General features: G+C 47.3%; 1 protein-coding gene across 1 annotated transcript in view; it reads right to left on the bottom strand.

The window, feature by feature from the left end:
• The window catches only part of LOC311108575 (mannosyl-oligosaccharide 1,2-alpha-mannosidase IC-like), a 130,505-nt gene extending 112,291 nt beyond the window's left edge, over positions 1 to 18,214 (bottom strand). The window contains exon 1 of the mRNA XM_084151229.1: positions 16,502 to 18,214. Within this exon, the coding sequence (XP_084007355.1) occupies positions 16,502 to 17,071 (570 nt within the window). The 5' untranslated portion in view covers positions 17,072 to 18,214. The remainder of the gene's footprint in view (positions 1 to 16,501) is intronic.
• Positions 18,215 to 19,154: the final 940 nt, after the last annotated feature.

The following is a 19,154-nucleotide window of genomic DNA, read 5'->3' as shown; positions in this document are numbered from 1 at the left end:
TTACTCACAGATATCACCACCACTGCTGTTCTCAGCTGAGTCTACTGAGCCTCCAAGGCATCAGAATACTTTTGTTTTTCATTAGAAGTGATTCACAGCTGCATTTCTCACCCAGTTTGTTCACGGCAGACCTTCTTATCTTCTCTCTCCAGTCAAGATAAACAAGCGGGAAGACACCGCCATTGCGTAGGGGGGTTCTAGTTGTACTGACAGTGTACTGCAAACCTCACTGTGAATAACCCCAGCTAATAAAATGTTAGTTTCTCATAATCATAAAATAATTTAGAGAACTGAGGTTCAGCCCCTTGTCACATACACTTACAGTGTAATTAATGATCCGCAAACTGTCTCGAACACACATACACGCGTAAACAATTGTTAGTCAGTTATCGAGGGTGTTTGCTTCTTGTTTGTTTTCTTTTTCGACGGACACAGCAGGCAGAGAATTGGAAATGGCCTTTCTCAAGCCAATCATGCAATCTCAATGGAAGAAAGGGGAATCTGTGCTATGGTCCCTAATGAGTAACTGAGTAATATTACATCTGTTTGATTAGGAGCTTAATTGTGATTATAATTAACAAATATAACCTCATCTGGCCACAACGGCCTTCTAAGTGGCCAGTTAATTAAAGGGCTAATTTCCAACCAATGTTGACCGAGGTAAAAATCGCTCCGGAAACGCTCGGGTGGACTGGCATTATCCATTTCCTTGTTCCTCATTAATGGAACTGTGTCACACAATGTAGAATTGGAGATCAAGGCAGAAGACAGTGTAGCTACAGGAAACTAGTATTGTCCTCACAGCACTGCGTATAGTATTTCCCCATAGAGGCCCTGCAACCTGGTTCACTCACAGACCAGGTTTCTCAGAGAATAGGCGTATCCAATAAGAATACTACAGCTTCTATTCTGTCGTGAAAGCATTTTTGTGGGTGCTTGGGCAAGATGCTTGAGCTGTATGGACGAAAGATTTTTGAAAATGAGTTACTACCATGTATTATGGTGTAATGCAGTGTAATTACACAGTAATAACGTATGGTACAGATGGCAGACCCATTGAGAATATCAGCGAACAGAAGTTTAGCCTCGTTGTACATTGTTGTAGCAGAGCTGTACAGAGCTGCCACAGTATGTGCCTGTAAATATATCTAGGGCAGCACAGCGCTAAGGACCCAAAGAGAGAGACATGGTAAGAGGGCAGGGGAGAGAGGGAAAGAGAGAGACACAGTACGAGGACAGGGGAGAGAGGGAAAGAGAGAGACACAGTACGAGGACAGGGGAGAGAGGGAAAGAGAGAGACACAGTACGAGGACAGGGGAGAGAGGGAAAGAGAGAGACACAGTACGAGGACAGGGGAGAGAGGGAAAGAGAGAGACACAGTAAGAGGACAGGGGAGAGAGGGAAAGAGAGAGACACAGTAAGAGGGCAGGGGAGAGAGGGAAAGAGACACAGTAAGAGGAAAAGGGAGAGAGGGAAAGAGAGAGACAGTAAGAGGACAGGGGAGAGAGGGAAAGAGAGAGACACAGTAAGAGGGCAGGGGAGAGAGGGAAAGAGACACAGTAAGAGGACAGGGGAGAGAGGGAAAGAGAGAGACAGTAAGAGGACAGGGGAGAGAGGGAAAGAGAGAGAGACGGTAAGAGGGCAGGGGAGAGAGGGAAAGAGAGAGACACAGTAAGAGGACAGGGGAGAGAGGGAAAGAGAGAGACAGTAAGAGGACAGGGGAGAGAGGGAAAGAGAGAGACAGTAAGAGGACAGGGGAGAGAGGGAAAGAGAGAGAGACGGTAAGAGGGCAGGGGAGAGAGGGAAAGAGAGAGACAGTAAGAGGACAGGGGAGAGAGGGAAAGAGAGAGACACGGTAAGAGGGCAGGGGAGAGAGGGAAAGAGAGAGACACAGTACGAGGACAGGGGAGAGAGGGAAAGAGAGAGACAGTAAGAGGACAGGGGAGAGAGGGAAAGAGAGAGACACGGTAAGAGGGCAGGGGAGAGAGGGAAAGAGAGAGACAGTAAGAGGACAGGGGAGAGAGGGAAAGAGAGAGACACGGTAAGAGGGCAGGGGAGAGAGGGAAAGAGAGAGACACAGTAAGAGGACAGGGGAGAGAGGGAAAGAGAGAGACAGTAAGAGGACAGGGGAGAGAGGGAAAGAGAGAGACAGTAAGAGGAAAGGGGAGAGAGGGAAAGAGAGAGAGACGGTAAGAGGGCAGGGGAGAGAGGGAAAGAGAGAGACAGTAAGAGGAAAAGGGAGAGAGGGAAAGAGAGAGACACAGTAAGAGGACAGGGGAGAGAGGGAAAGAGAGAGACACAGTAAGAGGGCAGGGGAGAGAGGGAAAGAGAGAGACAGTAAGAGGACAGGGGAGAGAGGGAAAGAGAGAGACACGGTAAGAGGGCAGGGGAGAGAGGGAAAGAGAGAGACAGTAAGAGGACAGGGGAGAGAGGGAAAGAGAGAGACACGGTAAGAGGGCAGGGGAGAGAGGGAAAGAGAGAGACAGTAAGAGGACAGGGGAGAGAGGGAAAGAGAGAGACAGTAAGAGGACAGGGGAGAGAGGGAAAGAGAGAGACACAGTAAGAGGGCAGGGGAGAGAGGGAAAGAGAGAGACACAGTAAGAGGGCAGGGGAGAGAGGGAAAGAGAGAGACACAGTAAGAGGGCAGGGGAGAGAGGGAAAGAGAGAGACACAGTAAGAGGGCAGGGGAGAGAGGGAAAGAGAGAGACAGTAAGAGGGCAGGGGAGAGAGGGAAAGAGAGAGACACAGTACGAGGACAGGGGAGAGAGGGAAAGAGAGAGACACAGTAAGAGGACAGGGGAGAGAGGGAAAGAGAGAGACACAGTACGAGGACAGGGGAGAGAGGGAAAGAGAGAGACACAGTAAGAGGGCAGGGGAGAGAGGGAAAGAGAGAGACACAGTAAGAGGGCAGGGGAGAGAGGGAAAGAGAGAGACACAGTAAGAGGGCAGGGGAGAGAGGGAAAGAGAGAGACAGTAAGAGGAAAAGGGAGAGAGGGAAAGAGAGAGACACAGTAAGAGGACAGGGGAGAGAGGGAAAGAGAGAGACAGTAAGAGGACAGGGGAGAGAGGGAAAGAGAGAGACACGGTAAGAGGGCAGGGGAGAGAGGGAAAGAGAGAGACAGTAAGAGGACAGGGGAGAGAGGGAAAGAGAGAGACACGGTAAGAGGGCAGGGGAGAGAGGGAAAGAGAGAGACACAGTAAGAGGGCAGGGGAGAGAGGGAAAGAGAGAGACACAGTAAGAGGAAAAGGGAGAGAGGGAAAGAGAGAGACACAGTAAGAGGGCAGGGGAGAGAGGGAAAGAGAGAGACACAGTAAGAGGACAGGGGAGAGAGGGAAAGAGAGAGACACAGTAAGAGGGCAGGGGAGAGAGGGAAAGAGAGAGACACAGTAAGAGGGCAGGGGAGAGAGGGAAAGAGAGAGACACAGTAAGAGGAAAAGGGAGAGAGGGAAAGAGAGAGACACAGTACGAGGACAGGGGAGAGAGGGAAAGAGAGAGACACAGTAAGAGGAAAAGGGAGAGAGGGAAAGAGAGAGACACAGTACGAGGACAGGGGAGAGAGGGAAAGAGAGAGACACAGTAAGAGGACAGGGGAGAGAGGGAAAGACAGAGACACAGTAAGAGGACAGGGGAGAGAGGGAAAGAGAGAGACACAGTAAGAGGGCAGGGGAGAGAGGGAAAGAGAGAGACACAGTAAGAGGGCAGGGGAGAGAGGGAAAGAGAGAGACACAGTACGAGGACAGGGGAGAGAGGGAAAGAGAGAGACACAGTACGAGGACAGGGGAGAGAGGGAAAGAGAGAGACACAGTAAGAGGACAGGGGAGAGAGGGAAAGAGAGACACAGTAAGAGGACAGGGGAGAGAGGGAAAGAGAGAGACACAGTAAGAGGACAGGGGAGAGAGGGAAAGAGAGAGACACAGTACGAGGACAGGGGAGAGAGGGAAAGAGAGAGACACAGTAAGAGGACAGGGGAGAGAGGGAAAGAGAGAGACACAGTAAGAGGACAGGGGAGAGAGGGAAAGAGAGAGACAGTAAGAGGACAGGGGAGAGAGGGAAAGAGACACAGTAAGAGGACAGGGGAGAGAGGGTCTCCTCTTTGACCTGCGCTGTTCAGAGATGTGCCAGATTTACACACATCTTGTTTCTGGCCAATTAGACAGGAATAAAAGCTGGGGATGGGGCCGCAGGTTAAAACTAGGCCACTTTACACTCATTCTCTCTCTCGCCCTCTCCCTCTCTCTCTGGCATTTACAGGGGAAGGGAGGGGAAGATGAAGACAAAAAGAAAGCAGTCCCATTTGGCACCTAGTAGAGATGTCAACTCAGCCTGCGGCAAACAGGGCCTGGGAATTGTTCTTGCTCACACACACTCATGCATACACGTGGGCGCCTGTGTGAGAACTGACCGGTCAGAAAGCATGTGCAGTGTGGCATGACAGTTGAACTTTACGAGCGTGTGCACACACAGTATCACATGTACTGTATGACTCGGTCTCCATCTTTCCTCTCACACAGTAACCTGTCCTTGACAACACAGTGGGAGGGAAACGTCAATTTTCTCTCTCTCCCTTTTGCTCTGTCTCATTGCTTTGTCTCACTTCCTCCCCATCTCTCTCTCCCCCCTTCTCTCACTCTCTCTTTCACTCTCTCTCCCTCTGGTTTCTATGCAGCTAATAATGTCAGCAATAGCAGTGACAGGGTGCTAATGACACAGAGGGTAGGGAGATGTGCTCATTAGTCCTTTCTGCATTAGTGTGCAACATGGACGAGTCTCTGCCTGAAGAGGGAAGACAGCTAAGCCATAGGCCTGGGAGAGACAGATATAAGAAAGAGAGGGAGAGAGAGAGAGAGAGAGAGAGAGAGAGAGAGAGAGAGAGAGAGAGAGAGAGAGAGAGAGAGAGAGAGAGAGAGAGAGAGAGAGAGAGAGAGAGAGAGAGAGAGAGAGAGAGAGAGAGAGAGAGAGAGATTACAATGTTGTTTTATGGGAATAAGAAATAGTATAATAAGTCAAATAGAAGTCTAAAGAACTAAAAACGCAAAAACAGAATTTACTCCAACTTCATCATCATTTAAAATCCAAAATCCTTGTATACCTCTGTGCTCCTGCAGTCCCAAAAACAAGGCCAACACTGTGAGTGACCTGTAAGACCAGGTGGCTTTTACTGGAAAGTGACGCAACACACAGGCTATGGTAAACAAGTAGGGGTGCATGTGAAAAGTACAACAAACAAACTGACTCTTCTTACCGGACCAGGGGAGGCAGACCAAAATGTAGCATGTTCCACAGAGTTAGCCACGTCAGCAAATCACTTTTTTCTACCACTAGCTGTATGTGACTTTTGGACCCCCTCACGCCTTTTCATTCCAATGTGAGCTAAACGACTCTCTCTTACACCTATGCGCACACACACACACACACACACACCACAATACACACACTCAGACCTCACAAAGCTCTCCCTGAATTGAGAGAAAATAAGTTGCGTAATAAATAGGTCCTCCTTCACTGGTGTTTATGAAGTAGTGGGATACTCTCTCCCTTAAACAGTGAGGCACTGATGATAGCCTCAAAGTGTCTTTCCCTGGAAGAGAGGCCAGGCAGAGTTAGTCTCGAAAACCTGACCCTAGGCAACAGCGACTAGGGTCTGGTTTCAATTGCAGACTTTTTTGGTAAAGATACAGGGGGGGGGGGGGGATTCAGAGGTGGGTCCTCTTCAAACAGACAACTCTCCCAACAAATCATAAGGCAGACATGCCAGAACGTCACGATTTGAAATCAAACTTTGCAGGCAAAACCTTTGCAGTGGTTTTAGGGAAGGTAGTTGATGCAAACTAGCCACATCCGAAAATAAAAATAAAAAATCAATGATGTCCATCTTGCTAGCTACTATTTAGTATTTTACTCAAGCAGATAAAGTAGTGATATAGTCATTGACGTAGTTCCTCTATGCCAACAGAGTCCATCATTGAAACCAGACCCTAGTCGCTGTTGCCTAGGGTCAGGTTTTCGAGACTAAAGCAGAGTGAGTCCTCCATTCATTAAAGATGTGCTGTAACATAATATTTTACTTCCAGAGATGAAGCTTCCCTCCTGGCCCCCAACACACACACACACACACACACACTACAGAGACTTGCCCAGGAGCTAGTGCCCTCTGTACAAAGGAAGGGGAGAAAAACGTCCTTGAATGCAAAAAGGATGCAAGCTAACAGCTTCTCTCCACTGTTATCCTTCCTTTTCCCTCTCCTGCTCTATCGCTTCACTCGTTTTCTCCGGCTATTTCCTGTGGGGATGTGCAATACCTGACATTGTTCGACTTACATCTAATCAAACCACCATGACTGTACTCTGCTTCAGGCACAGGAAGTTGTCTTTGTCTGTGGATAGGCCTACAAAAACAGAGTAGGTATTGCTTCGACATGTCTGTAATATCACACTCAGCTGCTATCGACTTGCGCAATATTCCAATACCCAACGGGCTCAGCTGCAAACTCCTCCACATGCACGGGCCAGAGAAAATATATGGGCTCACATAACAAACACCAGCGTCTGACATTTGCACTTCTTCCACCGAGCCAGCGATGAAACACAAACGTTTCCCGCTCCTCCACCCCCACAGAGGCCCGCAGGGAGGGAGAAAAAAAGCATCCTTCATCACAGATCTAATTGGTTGGATTGGTGAGTTGTAATATCGTCGGGTGAGGTTGTGTCTCTCTCTGGCGGGAGGTAAGCTTGGCTTATATGGCTTATATACATAGTTTAAGCTTTGTCGAGTAAAGCTTAAACTATGTATTTAGATTGTAGTTAGGTATTGTAGGTAGTTATCGTGAGTTGTTGTTTGTAATTATTGTAGGTAAGTATTGTATTCGACTGAGCCCGGTGAAGCACGAAGCTAGCTAACCCACTACCTGGCAGAGCATATGAGCGGAGTGGAGCGGGAGCGAGCGTGGAGCGTGAGCGGACGGATTTTGAACAGAGCGCAGAGCGGCATTTTTAAAAGGACGGAGCGTCGCCCTATGTCCCGCTCCAATTTCGCTCGCTCACACCACGAGTCTGAAGCATGCTCAAGCCTGACCCAGAATCCATCTGTTTAATTTAATTTGTGTCGTCCATGAATTTGTATTTTATAGAGCGAGAGGAGCAGCAGCAGCAACAAGAGAAAAGGGTTGAGGAATTCAAAAGTGTATTCACTGCACGCAAAGGCCCAACCATAACAAGGGAGAGAAAAAGAGAGCTGGATGTAGCATTTTTTGAAATTATTTTCATGGACTATGAACCGCTGAGTAAAGGAGAACGCGAAGGGATGCAACACTTCGCCAGCGCAGCTCAACCGGGCTACACCCCCCAAGAAAAATTTACATCTGAGATGCCCCATTCACATGCTTCAGCTGGCGATCAAAAACGCCTTTAACGAGCACGACAACATTAATAGGCTGTTAGTGAAAGTCGGGCACCTGGTGAAAAGTGTACGCAAGAGCACAGAGGAAACCGACCAATTAGGTGTCCGCCCCACAAATGCCTGCGCCATTCGATGGAGCAGCCAGCTGCGGATGATTCAGTCGTTCATCCGGTTGTTCCAAAAAGACCCGTTATGGCAAAACAAACTCAAGTCTAATGTTGCTAACATCACCCTGAATCAAGTACGGCAGCTGACGCACCTTGTCAGTGTGCTGACACCACTAGCAGACCTCACAGACAAAATGCAGAAGGAGCTGGGGAACCTGGGGATGATCCTCCCTGCTGTCACAAAAATCAAATCCCTGCTCACCGATTACACTCACGCTGCACTTCCAATGGGCATCGCTGCTTTTGCAGAAACATTGGCAAACAACGTGTCAATTCGCTATGGAATATACTATACTGATTAACATCTCATTTTAGCGTCAGTGTTAGATCCCCGTTTCAAGACAGAATGGATAATCCGAGATGAGTCTGTATGCAACAAATTCGGGGAGATAAAGTAAGGCTGTGGTTTAAGCTAAAAGTGAAATACATGCAGATTTTGTTCCTTTTTTGGAGTGAGTGGGGGGCGATTTGAGTGGAGCGCGATGCAAACTGCGTTGAGCGCTGAGCGATAATGAGCGGACTGGCCTGATGTGGCTTTGAGCGGGGGGAGCGGAGGGGTGAACAGCTCCGTGAGCGAGGAGCTGAGATTCTCACCGCTCCACTCCGCTCAAATGCTCTGCTACCTGGACTAGCTAGCAGATAGCTACTGGTAACTATTAGCAACTGTGGATAGTTGTTTCACGCCTGAGAGTACCTGTAATTACGCCAGCTAGCTGCCTACAATAATTACATACAATAATGCCTACCATTCAGCTGTTTTTCTAACCTCATTGTCTGAAGCGTTAACGTTAGGTAGTAAGTGGCTACTGTGCTCGAAATGTAGGTAACTTGTTGCTACCTGGATAGCTACTAAACAATAGCTGGAACGACCTAGCGAACAGACGCGAACTGGCTGAGTCAATTCAGTGGCTAGCTTTGCACTTGGCTAGCTAACAGTAGCTGCTAGGGGTAAGTTATAACATACATTTGTGTTTTGTTTTTACATACTGGTAGCCAGAGTCGTTCAAGGGAATTCGGGACATGGGTGACTAGTTAACGTTAGCTTGGCTCTCTCTGTGTGTTCATGCCGTGGGAGGAGGGGTTTCTTCGTTGGCAGAAAGCAATGGCTAGCTAGTATGCTAACTATTCTAGCTAACTAACTGACTGAATAAGTTGACGACGGACTCGCTCAAGCTGTCGGGACTAACCCACAACGTTAGACACGGACACGAATGATCTGCTTGGCGCGTTTGTTGTGGCCGAGTATTGGTGCTAAACCGTGTTGTTGGAGTCCGGCATGCTAGTTGGCTGTGGCATCATATGACTAGGTGCCCTGGATGGTTTTCACAGAAGAATACTGTACCAAGTTAGCTAGCTGAATAAACTAAGTTAGTCTATTCCTAGAAAACATTGAACCGCTGTAGTTTACAACAATTATAGTTTCTGAGGTGGAAGTTGGGAGAGTTACATTTGGGTGTTTCAGTGAAACATAAGTGAGGGAGGCACCGCTCTCTCGCTTTCCCAGATGTTTAGTTCATTTCATTCCGATCTCCTTTGCATTATTGTAGCCATTTTCTGTAGCCTGTCAACTATGCCTCTGTCTATCCCTGTTCTCTCCTCTCCGCACAGGCTATACAAACGCCTTACACCGCGTGGCTGCTGCCTCTCTAACCTGGTGGTCCCTGCACGCACGACCCACGTGGAGTTCCAGGTCTCAGGCAGCCTCTGGAACTGCAGATCTGCGGCCAACAAGGCAGAGTTCATCTCAGCCTATGCTCACCCTCCAGTCCCTCGACTTCTTGGCGCTGACGGAAACATGGATTACCACTGAAAACACTGCTACTCCTACTGCTCTCTCCTCGTCTGACCATGTGTTCTGGCATACCCGAGAGCATCTGGTCAGCAGTGTGGTGGCACAGGAATCCTCATCTCTCCCAAGTGGACATTCTCTCTTTTTCCCCTGACCCATCTGTCTATCTCCTCATTTGAATTCCATGCTGTCACAGTCACTAGCCCATTCAAGCTTAACATCCTTGTCATTTATCGCCCTCCAGGTTCCCTTGGAGAGTTCATCAATGAGCTTGACAAGTTCCTTTCCTGAGGATGGCTCACCCCTCACAGTTCTGGGTGACTTCAACCTCCCTACGTCTACCTTTGACTCATTTCTCTCTGCCTCCTTCTTTCCATTCCTCTCCTCTTTTGACCTCACCCTCTCACTGTCCCCCCCTACTCACAAGGCAGGCAATACGCTTGACCTCATCTTTACTAGATGCTGTTCTTCTACTAATCTCACTGCAACTCCCCTCCATGTCTCCGACCACTACTTTGTATCCTTTTCTCTCTCGCTCTCCTCCAACACTACTCACTCTGCCCCTACTCAGATGGTAATGCGCCGTCGCAACCTTCGCTCTCTCTCTCCCGCTACTCTCCTCTTCCATCTTATCATCTCTTCCCTCTGCTCAATCCTTCTCCCTCCAATCTCCTGATTCTGCCTCCTCAACCCTCCTCTCCTCCCTTTCTGCATCCTTTGACTCTCTATGTCCCCTATCCTCCCGGCCGGCTCGGTCCTCCCCTCCTGCTCCGTGGCTTGACGACTCATTGCGAGCTCACAGAACAGGGCTACAGGCAGCCGAGCGGAAATGGAGGAAAACTAGACTCCCTGCGGACCTGGCATCTTTTCACTCCCTCCTCTCTACATTTTCTTCATCTGTTTCTGCTGCTAAAGCCACTTTCTACCACTCTAAATTCCAAGCATCTGCCTCTAACCCTAGGAAGCTCTTTGCCACCTTCTCCTCCCTGCTGAATCCTCCTCCCCCTCCCCCCTCTCTGTGGATGACTTCGTCAACCATTTTGAAAAGAAGGTTGACGACATCCGATCCTCGTTTGTTAAGTCAAATGACACTGCTGGTCCTGCTCACACTGCCCTACCCTATGCTTTGACTTCTTTCTCCCCTCTCTCTCCAGATGAAATCTTGCGACTTGTGACGGCCGGCCGCCCAACAACCTGCCCGCTTGACCCTATCCCCTCCTCTCTTCTCCAGACCATCTCCGGTGACCTTCTCCCTTACCTCACCTCGCTCATCAACTCATCCATGACCGCTGGCTATGTCCCTTCCGTCTTCAAGAGAGCGAGAGTTGCACCCCTTCTCAAAAAACCAACACTCAATCCCTCTGATGTCAACAACTACAGACCAGTATCCCTTCTTTCTTTTCTCTCCAAAACTCTTGAGCGTGCCGGCTTTAGCCAACTCTCTTGCTATCTCTCTCAGAATGACCTTCTTGATCCAAACCAGTCAGGTTTCAAGACTGGTCATTCAACTGAGACTGCTCTTCTCTGTGTCACGGAGGCTCTCCGCACTGCTAAAGCTAACTCTCTCTCCTCTGCTCTTGTCCTTCTAGACCTATCTGCTGCCTTTGATACTGTGAACCATCAGATCCTCCTCTCCACCCTCTCCGAGTTGGGCATCTCCGGCGTGGCTCACTCTTGGATTGCGTCCTACCTGACCGGTCGCTCCTACCAAGTGGCGTGGCGAGAATCTGTCTCTGCACCACATGCTCTCACCAATGGTGTCCCCCAGGGCTCAGTTCTAGGCCCTCTCCTATTCTCGCTATACACCAAGTCACTTGGCTCTGTCATATCCTCACATGGCCTCTCCTATCATTGCTACACAGACGACACACAACTAATCTTCTCCTTTCCCCCTTCTGATAACCAGGTGGCGAATCGCATCTCTGCATGTCTGGCAGACATATCAGTGTGGATGATGGATCACCACCTCAAGCTGAACCTCGGCAAGACGGAGCTGCTCTTCCTCCCGGGGAAGGACTGCCCGTTCCATGATCTCGCCATCACGGTTGACAACTCCGTTGTGTCCTCCTCCCAGAGTGCGAAGAGCCTTGGCGTGACCCTGGACAACACCCTGTTGTTCTCAGCTAACATCAAGGTGGTGACCCGATCCTGTAGGTTCATGCTCTACAACATTCGGAGAGTATGACCCTGCCTTACACAGGAAGCGGCACAGGTCCTAATCCAGGCACTTGTCATCTCCCGTCTGGATTACTGCAACTCGCTGTTGGCTGGGCTCCCTGCCTGTGCCATTAAACCCCTACAACTCATCCAGAATGCCGCAGCCCGTCTGGTGTTCAACCTTCCCAAGTTCTCTCACGTCACCCCGCTACTCCACACACTCCACTGGCTTCCAGTTGAAGCTCGCATCTGCTACAAGACCAAGGTGCTTGCCTACGGAGCTGTGAGGGGAACGGCACCTCCGTACCTTCAGGCTCTGATCAGTCCCTACACCCAAACGAGGGCATTGCGTTCATCCACCTCTGGCCTGCTGGCCCCCCTACCTCTGCGGAAGCACAGTTCCCGCTCAGCCCAGTCAAAACTGTTCGCTGCTCTGGCACCCCAATGGTGGAACAAGCTCCCTCACGACGCCAGGACAGCAGAGTCACTCACCACCTTCCGGAGACACTTGAAACCCCACCTCTTTAAGGAATACATGGGATAGGATAAAGTAATCCTTCTACCCCCCCTTACCCCACCCCACCCAAAATAAAATAAAATAAAATAATAATAATAATAATAATAATATATTGTAAAGTTGTTATCCCACTGGCTATAAGGTGAATGCACCAATTTGTAAGTCGCTCTGGATAAGAGCGTCTGCTAAATGACGTAAATGTAAATGTAAATGTGCAACATTGCTTAGGCTATACCTATCCAATCAATTATAGACCTGTGCTTACCTCAAGGAAACATGAAAGGAAACCAAGAAGGAAATAAGGAAGGTAACAGCGAAGGATGCATTTCTAAAGTATTCCAACAGGGGCCCCGCTCGATAAGCGGCCATTTCCCAGCCCAAGGTGAAGTCCCCTCGGTGCACCTGGCCCTTAGCTGGAGACAGGAACAGGAGGTTGAGGGAGGTCACCGCATACAGCTGACTGGAGGACAGCAGCAGGACACAGAGCCTATTTTTAACAGGAGCTTCTAATTCAGCCAGTCACCCATTTCCTTTTCACAACTCATGGGGTTTTTCATAAGATAGACAGTCAACATATTTTCAGAAGTTGGCTGTTGGGTGTTTCTTTGGGGGGAAGAGAGGGGGTGGGAGACTAATAAACTCTACAGTGACGGAAGTGAAAAAACTAAACATTATGTTTTATGACGTAAACTTTGCTTGTGGTTTACCATGATGTTCCACTGGCTTCTCTTGTAGAGAAAAAACTGTTGTGGGAATATTTTAAGAATACCCTCAAAAGTACTTACTCTCAGAGTTTTCATTCAGAAAAGGAGAACTGATTTGGCCTTAAATGATCTGTCGTCTCAAACAAGTCTGACAAACCAGATGAAGTTTATATGCTGGACTGGTGTTTGGATTTTCAATTTGTTACGATAGTTGTGGCAACACTTCAGACAACAATTACCGAACATCTTATTCAAATGATAACCAACATGGTCAAAACACATACAAGCAGAGATATGCAACCACATGCACGGGCATGCGCACACGCACACACACACAGAGCCCTGGGGGACTGTAGCTTTATCGCAACATTAGGAGGCTCTCTCTGCCACAGAAAGCCTGCAATGTGTCTGTCCCTTCGCTGCAGTACTGTGAACAGCAAGCAGTGACGCTGATCCCCTTCACTGTGTTACAGTGTCCCCATACAAATATCTCTTACCGAGGCAAACCAAACACAAATTGTGTCTTCACATTGCAGTTGTACATTTTGCATTTGCACATTCACTGCCTTTATTTGCCTGTGCTGACACATCCAGCTCTGGAAAAAGAAATAGAGAACGAAGAGCAAATATTCTGCTTTACAGAGGGAGACATTTAAAAAAAAGAGCTGCTTGATGTTTGGTGTGTGATGTTGTGCAGACAGTAAGATACGACAGATAAAGAGGCCTGTGCGTGTGTGTGTGTGTGGTGTGTGGTGTGTGTGTGAGTGTTTGTGTGTGTGTGTGTGGTGTGTGTGTGGTGTGTGTGTGTGTTTGTGGGAGAGTGTGTGTGTGTGTTTGTGGGAGAGTGTGTGTGTGTGTGTGTGTGTGTGTATGTGTTTGTGGGAGAGTGTGTGTGTGTGTTTGTGGGAGAGAGAGTGTGTGTGTGTGTGTGTGTGTGTGTGTGTGTGTGTGTGTGTGTGTGTGTGTGTGTGTGTGTGTGTGTGTGTGTGTGTGTGTCAGCTCCGCGATGGGGAGAAAAAGATTAGCATTCCTCAATTCATGTCAGACGCTCTGTTTGCTCTGACGATTGTGTTTGTTGTGATGTACCGCCGCAGCAGCCCCCTGCACCGTAACTACACTGTGCTTTTCTACACTGACTAATAACCTTGTCTAAAGGTAAAGTAAGGAACATTTAAAAGAGAAGAGAGATCAACTTCCTGTTGATTCAGCAATGACTAGAACAGACTTGGGGTAATCTGCCAATAGCCGCCTCCCTGATATCAGCTCTTCAAGGGCCAATGAGGCACCACCAAAACCATGCAAGAACCCAATGAGGCTGCACCAAAACCATACAGGAACCCAATTAGTCAGCACCAAAACCATGCAGGAACCCAATTAGGCAGCACCAAAACCATGCAGGAACCCAATTAGGCAGCACCAAAACCATGCAGGAACTCAATGAGACAGAAGATCAGATAGTTAGAAGAATAAAGAGGGAGGAGTTTTGAGGACATTTCCTCCTGATGAGGACTAGCAAAGGAGGACTGTTCAAACACAAACATGCACGCAAGCACACACACACCTGAACAATTGGCTTTGTTTAGAGGCATCATGTCAGTTTTGGCCAGGAAAAAGCCCTCAAACATTTACCTGCCATTGTCTCCTGTGCCATCCTTTGCCACCCTCTCTTGGCAGTTGGCACACACGGAGGTGCCACTTACCGCCTTGGCAGTTTGTTGAGAAACTGAAGCCCATTTATATTTGGTAGGACATGAGCTCAGCGGGCACATTAGGCCATTGCTTTGGGCTGACCATAAGATCACAAGGCAACACTCTCGCTGCCTTCGCTAGTTATTTTCCCATCAAATATCAAGTGTTTGTAGCCCTGCTGTTGCAATGTCTGCCACAGCACAGTCAGACAGCAACTCAATAAAGAACGTGGGGGTAATTTACTACTGCTCATTCTTCATCATACTTCATAAATGCCCGACATAAAAAGGGTTTGGATGCATGTTGTTTTTGTGTTTGTTCTTAAATCGCTATGACTATGAACCCAGACAAACCACAGGCTTGTAATGTGGCCACCACAGGCATGACCTGCATCTGAAATGGCACCCTATTCCCTATATAGTGGACTACTTTTGACCAGGGCCCATAGGTCTCTGGTCAAAAGTAGTGCACTATGTAGGGAATATGGTGCCATTTGGGACACAGCCATGGGATTGGCATTGTGAATGTGAAGCACCAGGAATAGAGATGATGGTTCTGGAACTCTGACAAATGGCCTGAAACTGTGGAATCTCACGTAACAATGGGAAACAGCAAGAACAGATACCAGTCCAGGGTTCCCCAATAGGCGGCCCGCTGTTAGACATAAAAGACTGTAAAATCCCCTGAAAATCATTTCAAAGTGATTTTAATTTAGGAAATCTGTTCCTAAGTATTCCCACGCATAAATAGAGAGGCATATGTGATCGTATCCCAGTGTAATCAAGGTTTTAAATGATCTGTTTGGGATTCTTGCAGTCAATTTGCAGTGTACAAATTATTGATAACTATGTTCCAGCCCAACGACCATCCGCTCAAGGAAAAATCGGCCCACGGCTGAATGTAATTGGGGACCCATGCACTAACCTATAGATAGCCAGCCACTAGAGCCAGCCAGCTAGTTGTTAACCTCTATGCTTTTCTAAAGCAATGTGTTTTTGGGGGGGGGAGTGCTTCATTCAGTGCTTCATTCAAGGCAGTGCAACTGAAACATACACTAGACTGGAGTGGACACAAATGTTTGGGAGGATACAGTGGAAATAACTTTCTTCCAGGTTAGTAGGTATATACTCAATGACCTCCAGACAGAAACCTTGCTTAGATCAGCAAAATATAAATGTAAAATCTCACATTGACATTCACTTTCAAAGAGTGTTATCAAAGCTGTAGAAATAAGTCAGGACATTCCGCTGATTCAATACTTGGCCAAATGTTACTGACCATGGTGTGGGACTGTTGGTTATCACGTAACAACATGACCTCCAGATAGAAGGGAGGCATGTGAGGACAGTGAGAAGGTGACAACAGAGTAAGTGGAAATGACAACATGCCACATTCCTGTCACATGCAATGTCCCAAAGCCATCCACGCACGCTGGACACTGCCTGTTTGTCCCAACACTATCCCCTGCCTCCTCTGCTCTCTCCCCTGCCTCCTCTGCCCTGAGTGGATGAGGATGTGTGATACAGTACAGACATACGCTCTCACTCTCAGGCATTACTGAACTTCACAGAGCTGAACAACAGCAGGCTGCTGCCATACCCCTGCAGGTAGTCCTGTAGCAGTCTGCCCATAGCAAGTGATGCAAACATAATAATAGTTGGTGTGTAGACAGTGCTGTGTGTGTGTGTCCATAAAATCACCTTCATTATCCTCAATGCCTCATATCTATAAGCATTGTGTTATGCACTAACAATGATGCATATCATTTTGCATAGTCACTAACAATCTGTGTGACTGTAAGATGTCTAGCCTAAAACCTTATCAGAGATCACAGAGTGCATGTTTGGACCATCTTTTCCATATTATTGGGAAGAGAACTCCTGGCCAGTGGCCACATCAAAACCTCAATTTTCGTCGGCAGCTTGATGTGTAATTACGCACATGTTGATTACTTGTATATTACATTGCAGTGGCATATCCTATTGAGACAATTTGGCTACAATGCTTTGACAGCTTAGGACATGGATCCCCGAGCTGTTGTGTAAATAACTGTATTACACTGTGACTGCTTGTCATCTTACCTCCTTGACTTTCTCCCGACGCTGAAGGGTCTGAGGGTCGCTCGGCTTGCCATGTTCGATCCCCAAGGGCGGCTTTAGCAGACATTTTTTAAACTTGTTGTAATCGAAAGAAGTATCCGTGTTGGCACCCTGGTTAGAAGACGAGGTCACTTTCTCATCCTTAGAAGCCGAATCCGTTTTAGACCTCGACAGCATCATGTCCTCCAACGCTTCCCCGCCAGCGACTTTCTTATCCGTTTTAGCCTCATTGGTGACAGAGGGCTTGCGGCTCAAGGCTTTGAGTTTTGTGCTTGTCTCCCCTTTGGCCGAGGTGATGCCCCGGAGATGTTCTGGGTCCTTCGCTCCCTTCTTAAGATGCTCCCTTACATCATTCTCAGACTCTACGGTTACTGGCTGGCTCTCCGTCTTTGAGAGAAAAATACGTTTCAAACGGACAGAGTCAGGTAAGAAGAATAAGGCCCCGAAACACAGAGTTACCAAGCCCGAGAGAAAAAGTAGAAACACGAATTTCTGGGATAGGCGAAGACCCATGCCCGATGCCGACACACCGGGCAACTTTCGGAAAACCATTGAAAAATGTGTTCTTTATGATTGCCTAAACTTATTCAGCAGTAGGCTCTAGGCTACAATGGTTAGACAACACTCCACTCTCACACCCTCTCTGCTGGAAAGCTTTTCTATGTGTCTTGTTGCATGTGTAAAAGTTGATATGAGGGGCTGAAAAACACACCCCTGTGACAAACTGATTGCCAGAACTCTCCTTATCGTGCAATCGATTGAACCTGCATAGGCAAAGGTTACCTTTAGCAATCACGTTTGGCAATGAGATCAATAATGTGTACCTTACATTAGCATGTACAGGTTATGACAGTCATAGCACATGCATTTTATGTTTTTCCTCTTTTTCAATATCTCACATTCACAAAGAAAAAGACAGGTTTATAATTAATGCCACTGTGTTTGCGTAATCCGCACTAAATCTATGGATGTAAAATAACGGAATATGCGGAATCTACTCTATAATGACACAGATGTTTCGTTACTTTACGTAGCCTATTGATCATAAAATGCACCCATCACAAAACCAAAGTAAAGTTGATCTTATCTTCATTATTCCAAGGTGTGCCAATCATCGAAAATACATCAACAGATGGTAAAAGAATGCATAGAGCGTCTTTATCAGCAAATCCGTTCATAGCGGTCCCCGTTGCAGGTCACAGAATGATCTGTAAAAGCGAAGAATCACAAGCACAAGCATCTGGGTTTGTTTCCTGTAAGGTAGGCGGATGCTGCTTCTGTATGAAAACGTATATTTATTAATGCCGCCACCGTCCGTTAGAAATCTGCACGCTCTTCAGCCTCTCATCATATCTCAATACGCAGCACACAACCCACACAGCGAAGGTGAACGAAGACCCTGTCCCATACACGCACGAATTTGTTTTAGCTTCCAAAAATCCGTAGAATGGAGGCTAAGATACAACCATCTAAGAGATATAGTGTAGCTTGCAGTTCAATCCCGTCAAAACACCGTGTCTTCCACCCGCCGTCTACGGTTTGTCTTCTCGTGCGCACCCTTGCTGTACCGTGTTCGCCCGCTTGCTCGCCACCAGCGCAGAGGGGGAGAAAGAATAAATAAAATATAGGCTAGAGTGAAACGAATACTGTTGTTAAACCGAGTGGGTTGATCGGGCTCTCTTGATGGATACCCACCGCGGCTTGTCAAAACATGTTAAAGGTATACGAACCCACAGTCAAAGGGAGGACTCGCAGCAGGGGGTTTATCGGGCTCTCTGAGCGGTCAGTTATGAACCAATGGGGTTGTGGGTCCTATTCCCAAAAGTGCAGTATTGAATAATCTAGTTTTAGCCTACCGATTGGGTGAGCATATATATCGAAAATATTACAAATATAAAGCTATTTTTAGCCATTTAGTTGTTGTTTTTTGTGCCTTTTTTAAATGTATTTAGGGACATAATAATCCCTGGCAGCTGTCATCACTCCATACATTAACAACTCTTACCTGGTTAAATAAAGGTGAAAAAAAAAAAAAAAAAAAAAAAAAAAACTCAAAGTAGCCAAAATAGTATTTATGATGAATAAACTACCAAAATGATGTTTATGTCTATAGACATTATAAGACAACATCTAATATGGAAGGTAATAAAATGGATCAGATTAAACATTGGATGTGTAATGAATAATTGTAGGCTTCCATTGCCTAGAACAGTATGCTGATCACATGCCAAAAGTTCGGAAAGTTCTACCTCTGCATATAAGAAGAGAGGGGAGAGCCGATGATAAATTGCAGACATGCTGTTGTCCAGAGACAAAATAAGATAAATGGTCCCAATTAACATGGTGGTAGCCATTAACTAAAGCTATGCACAGCAGTATCAAACCAACTGGTAGATGGGGAGGGTGTGGTGGGCACCATCAGAGAGTTTACAGGACACCTATAATGCATGAGGAACAAAAATAGCTATTCTCTCTCTCTCTCTCTCTCTCTCTCTCTCTCTCTCTCTCTCTCTCTCTCTCTCTCTCTCTCTCTCTCTCTCCTTAGTTTGGGGAATCTTGGGTACATCTGCTCAAAGTGACATTGGGCTCAGAATAATGTTAAAATGTGTGTTGAGCAGTTGTTTATGTAATTCTC

This window comes from Coregonus lavaretus (genome assembly GCF_964263955.1).
Source record: "Coregonus lavaretus genome assembly, chromosome: 3".
Taxonomy (NCBI): domain Eukaryota; kingdom Metazoa; phylum Chordata; class Actinopteri; order Salmoniformes; family Salmonidae; genus Coregonus; species Coregonus lavaretus.
The sequence above is the reverse complement of the archived record's forward strand: the minus strand, read 5'-3'. Positions and strand labels throughout refer to the sequence as shown.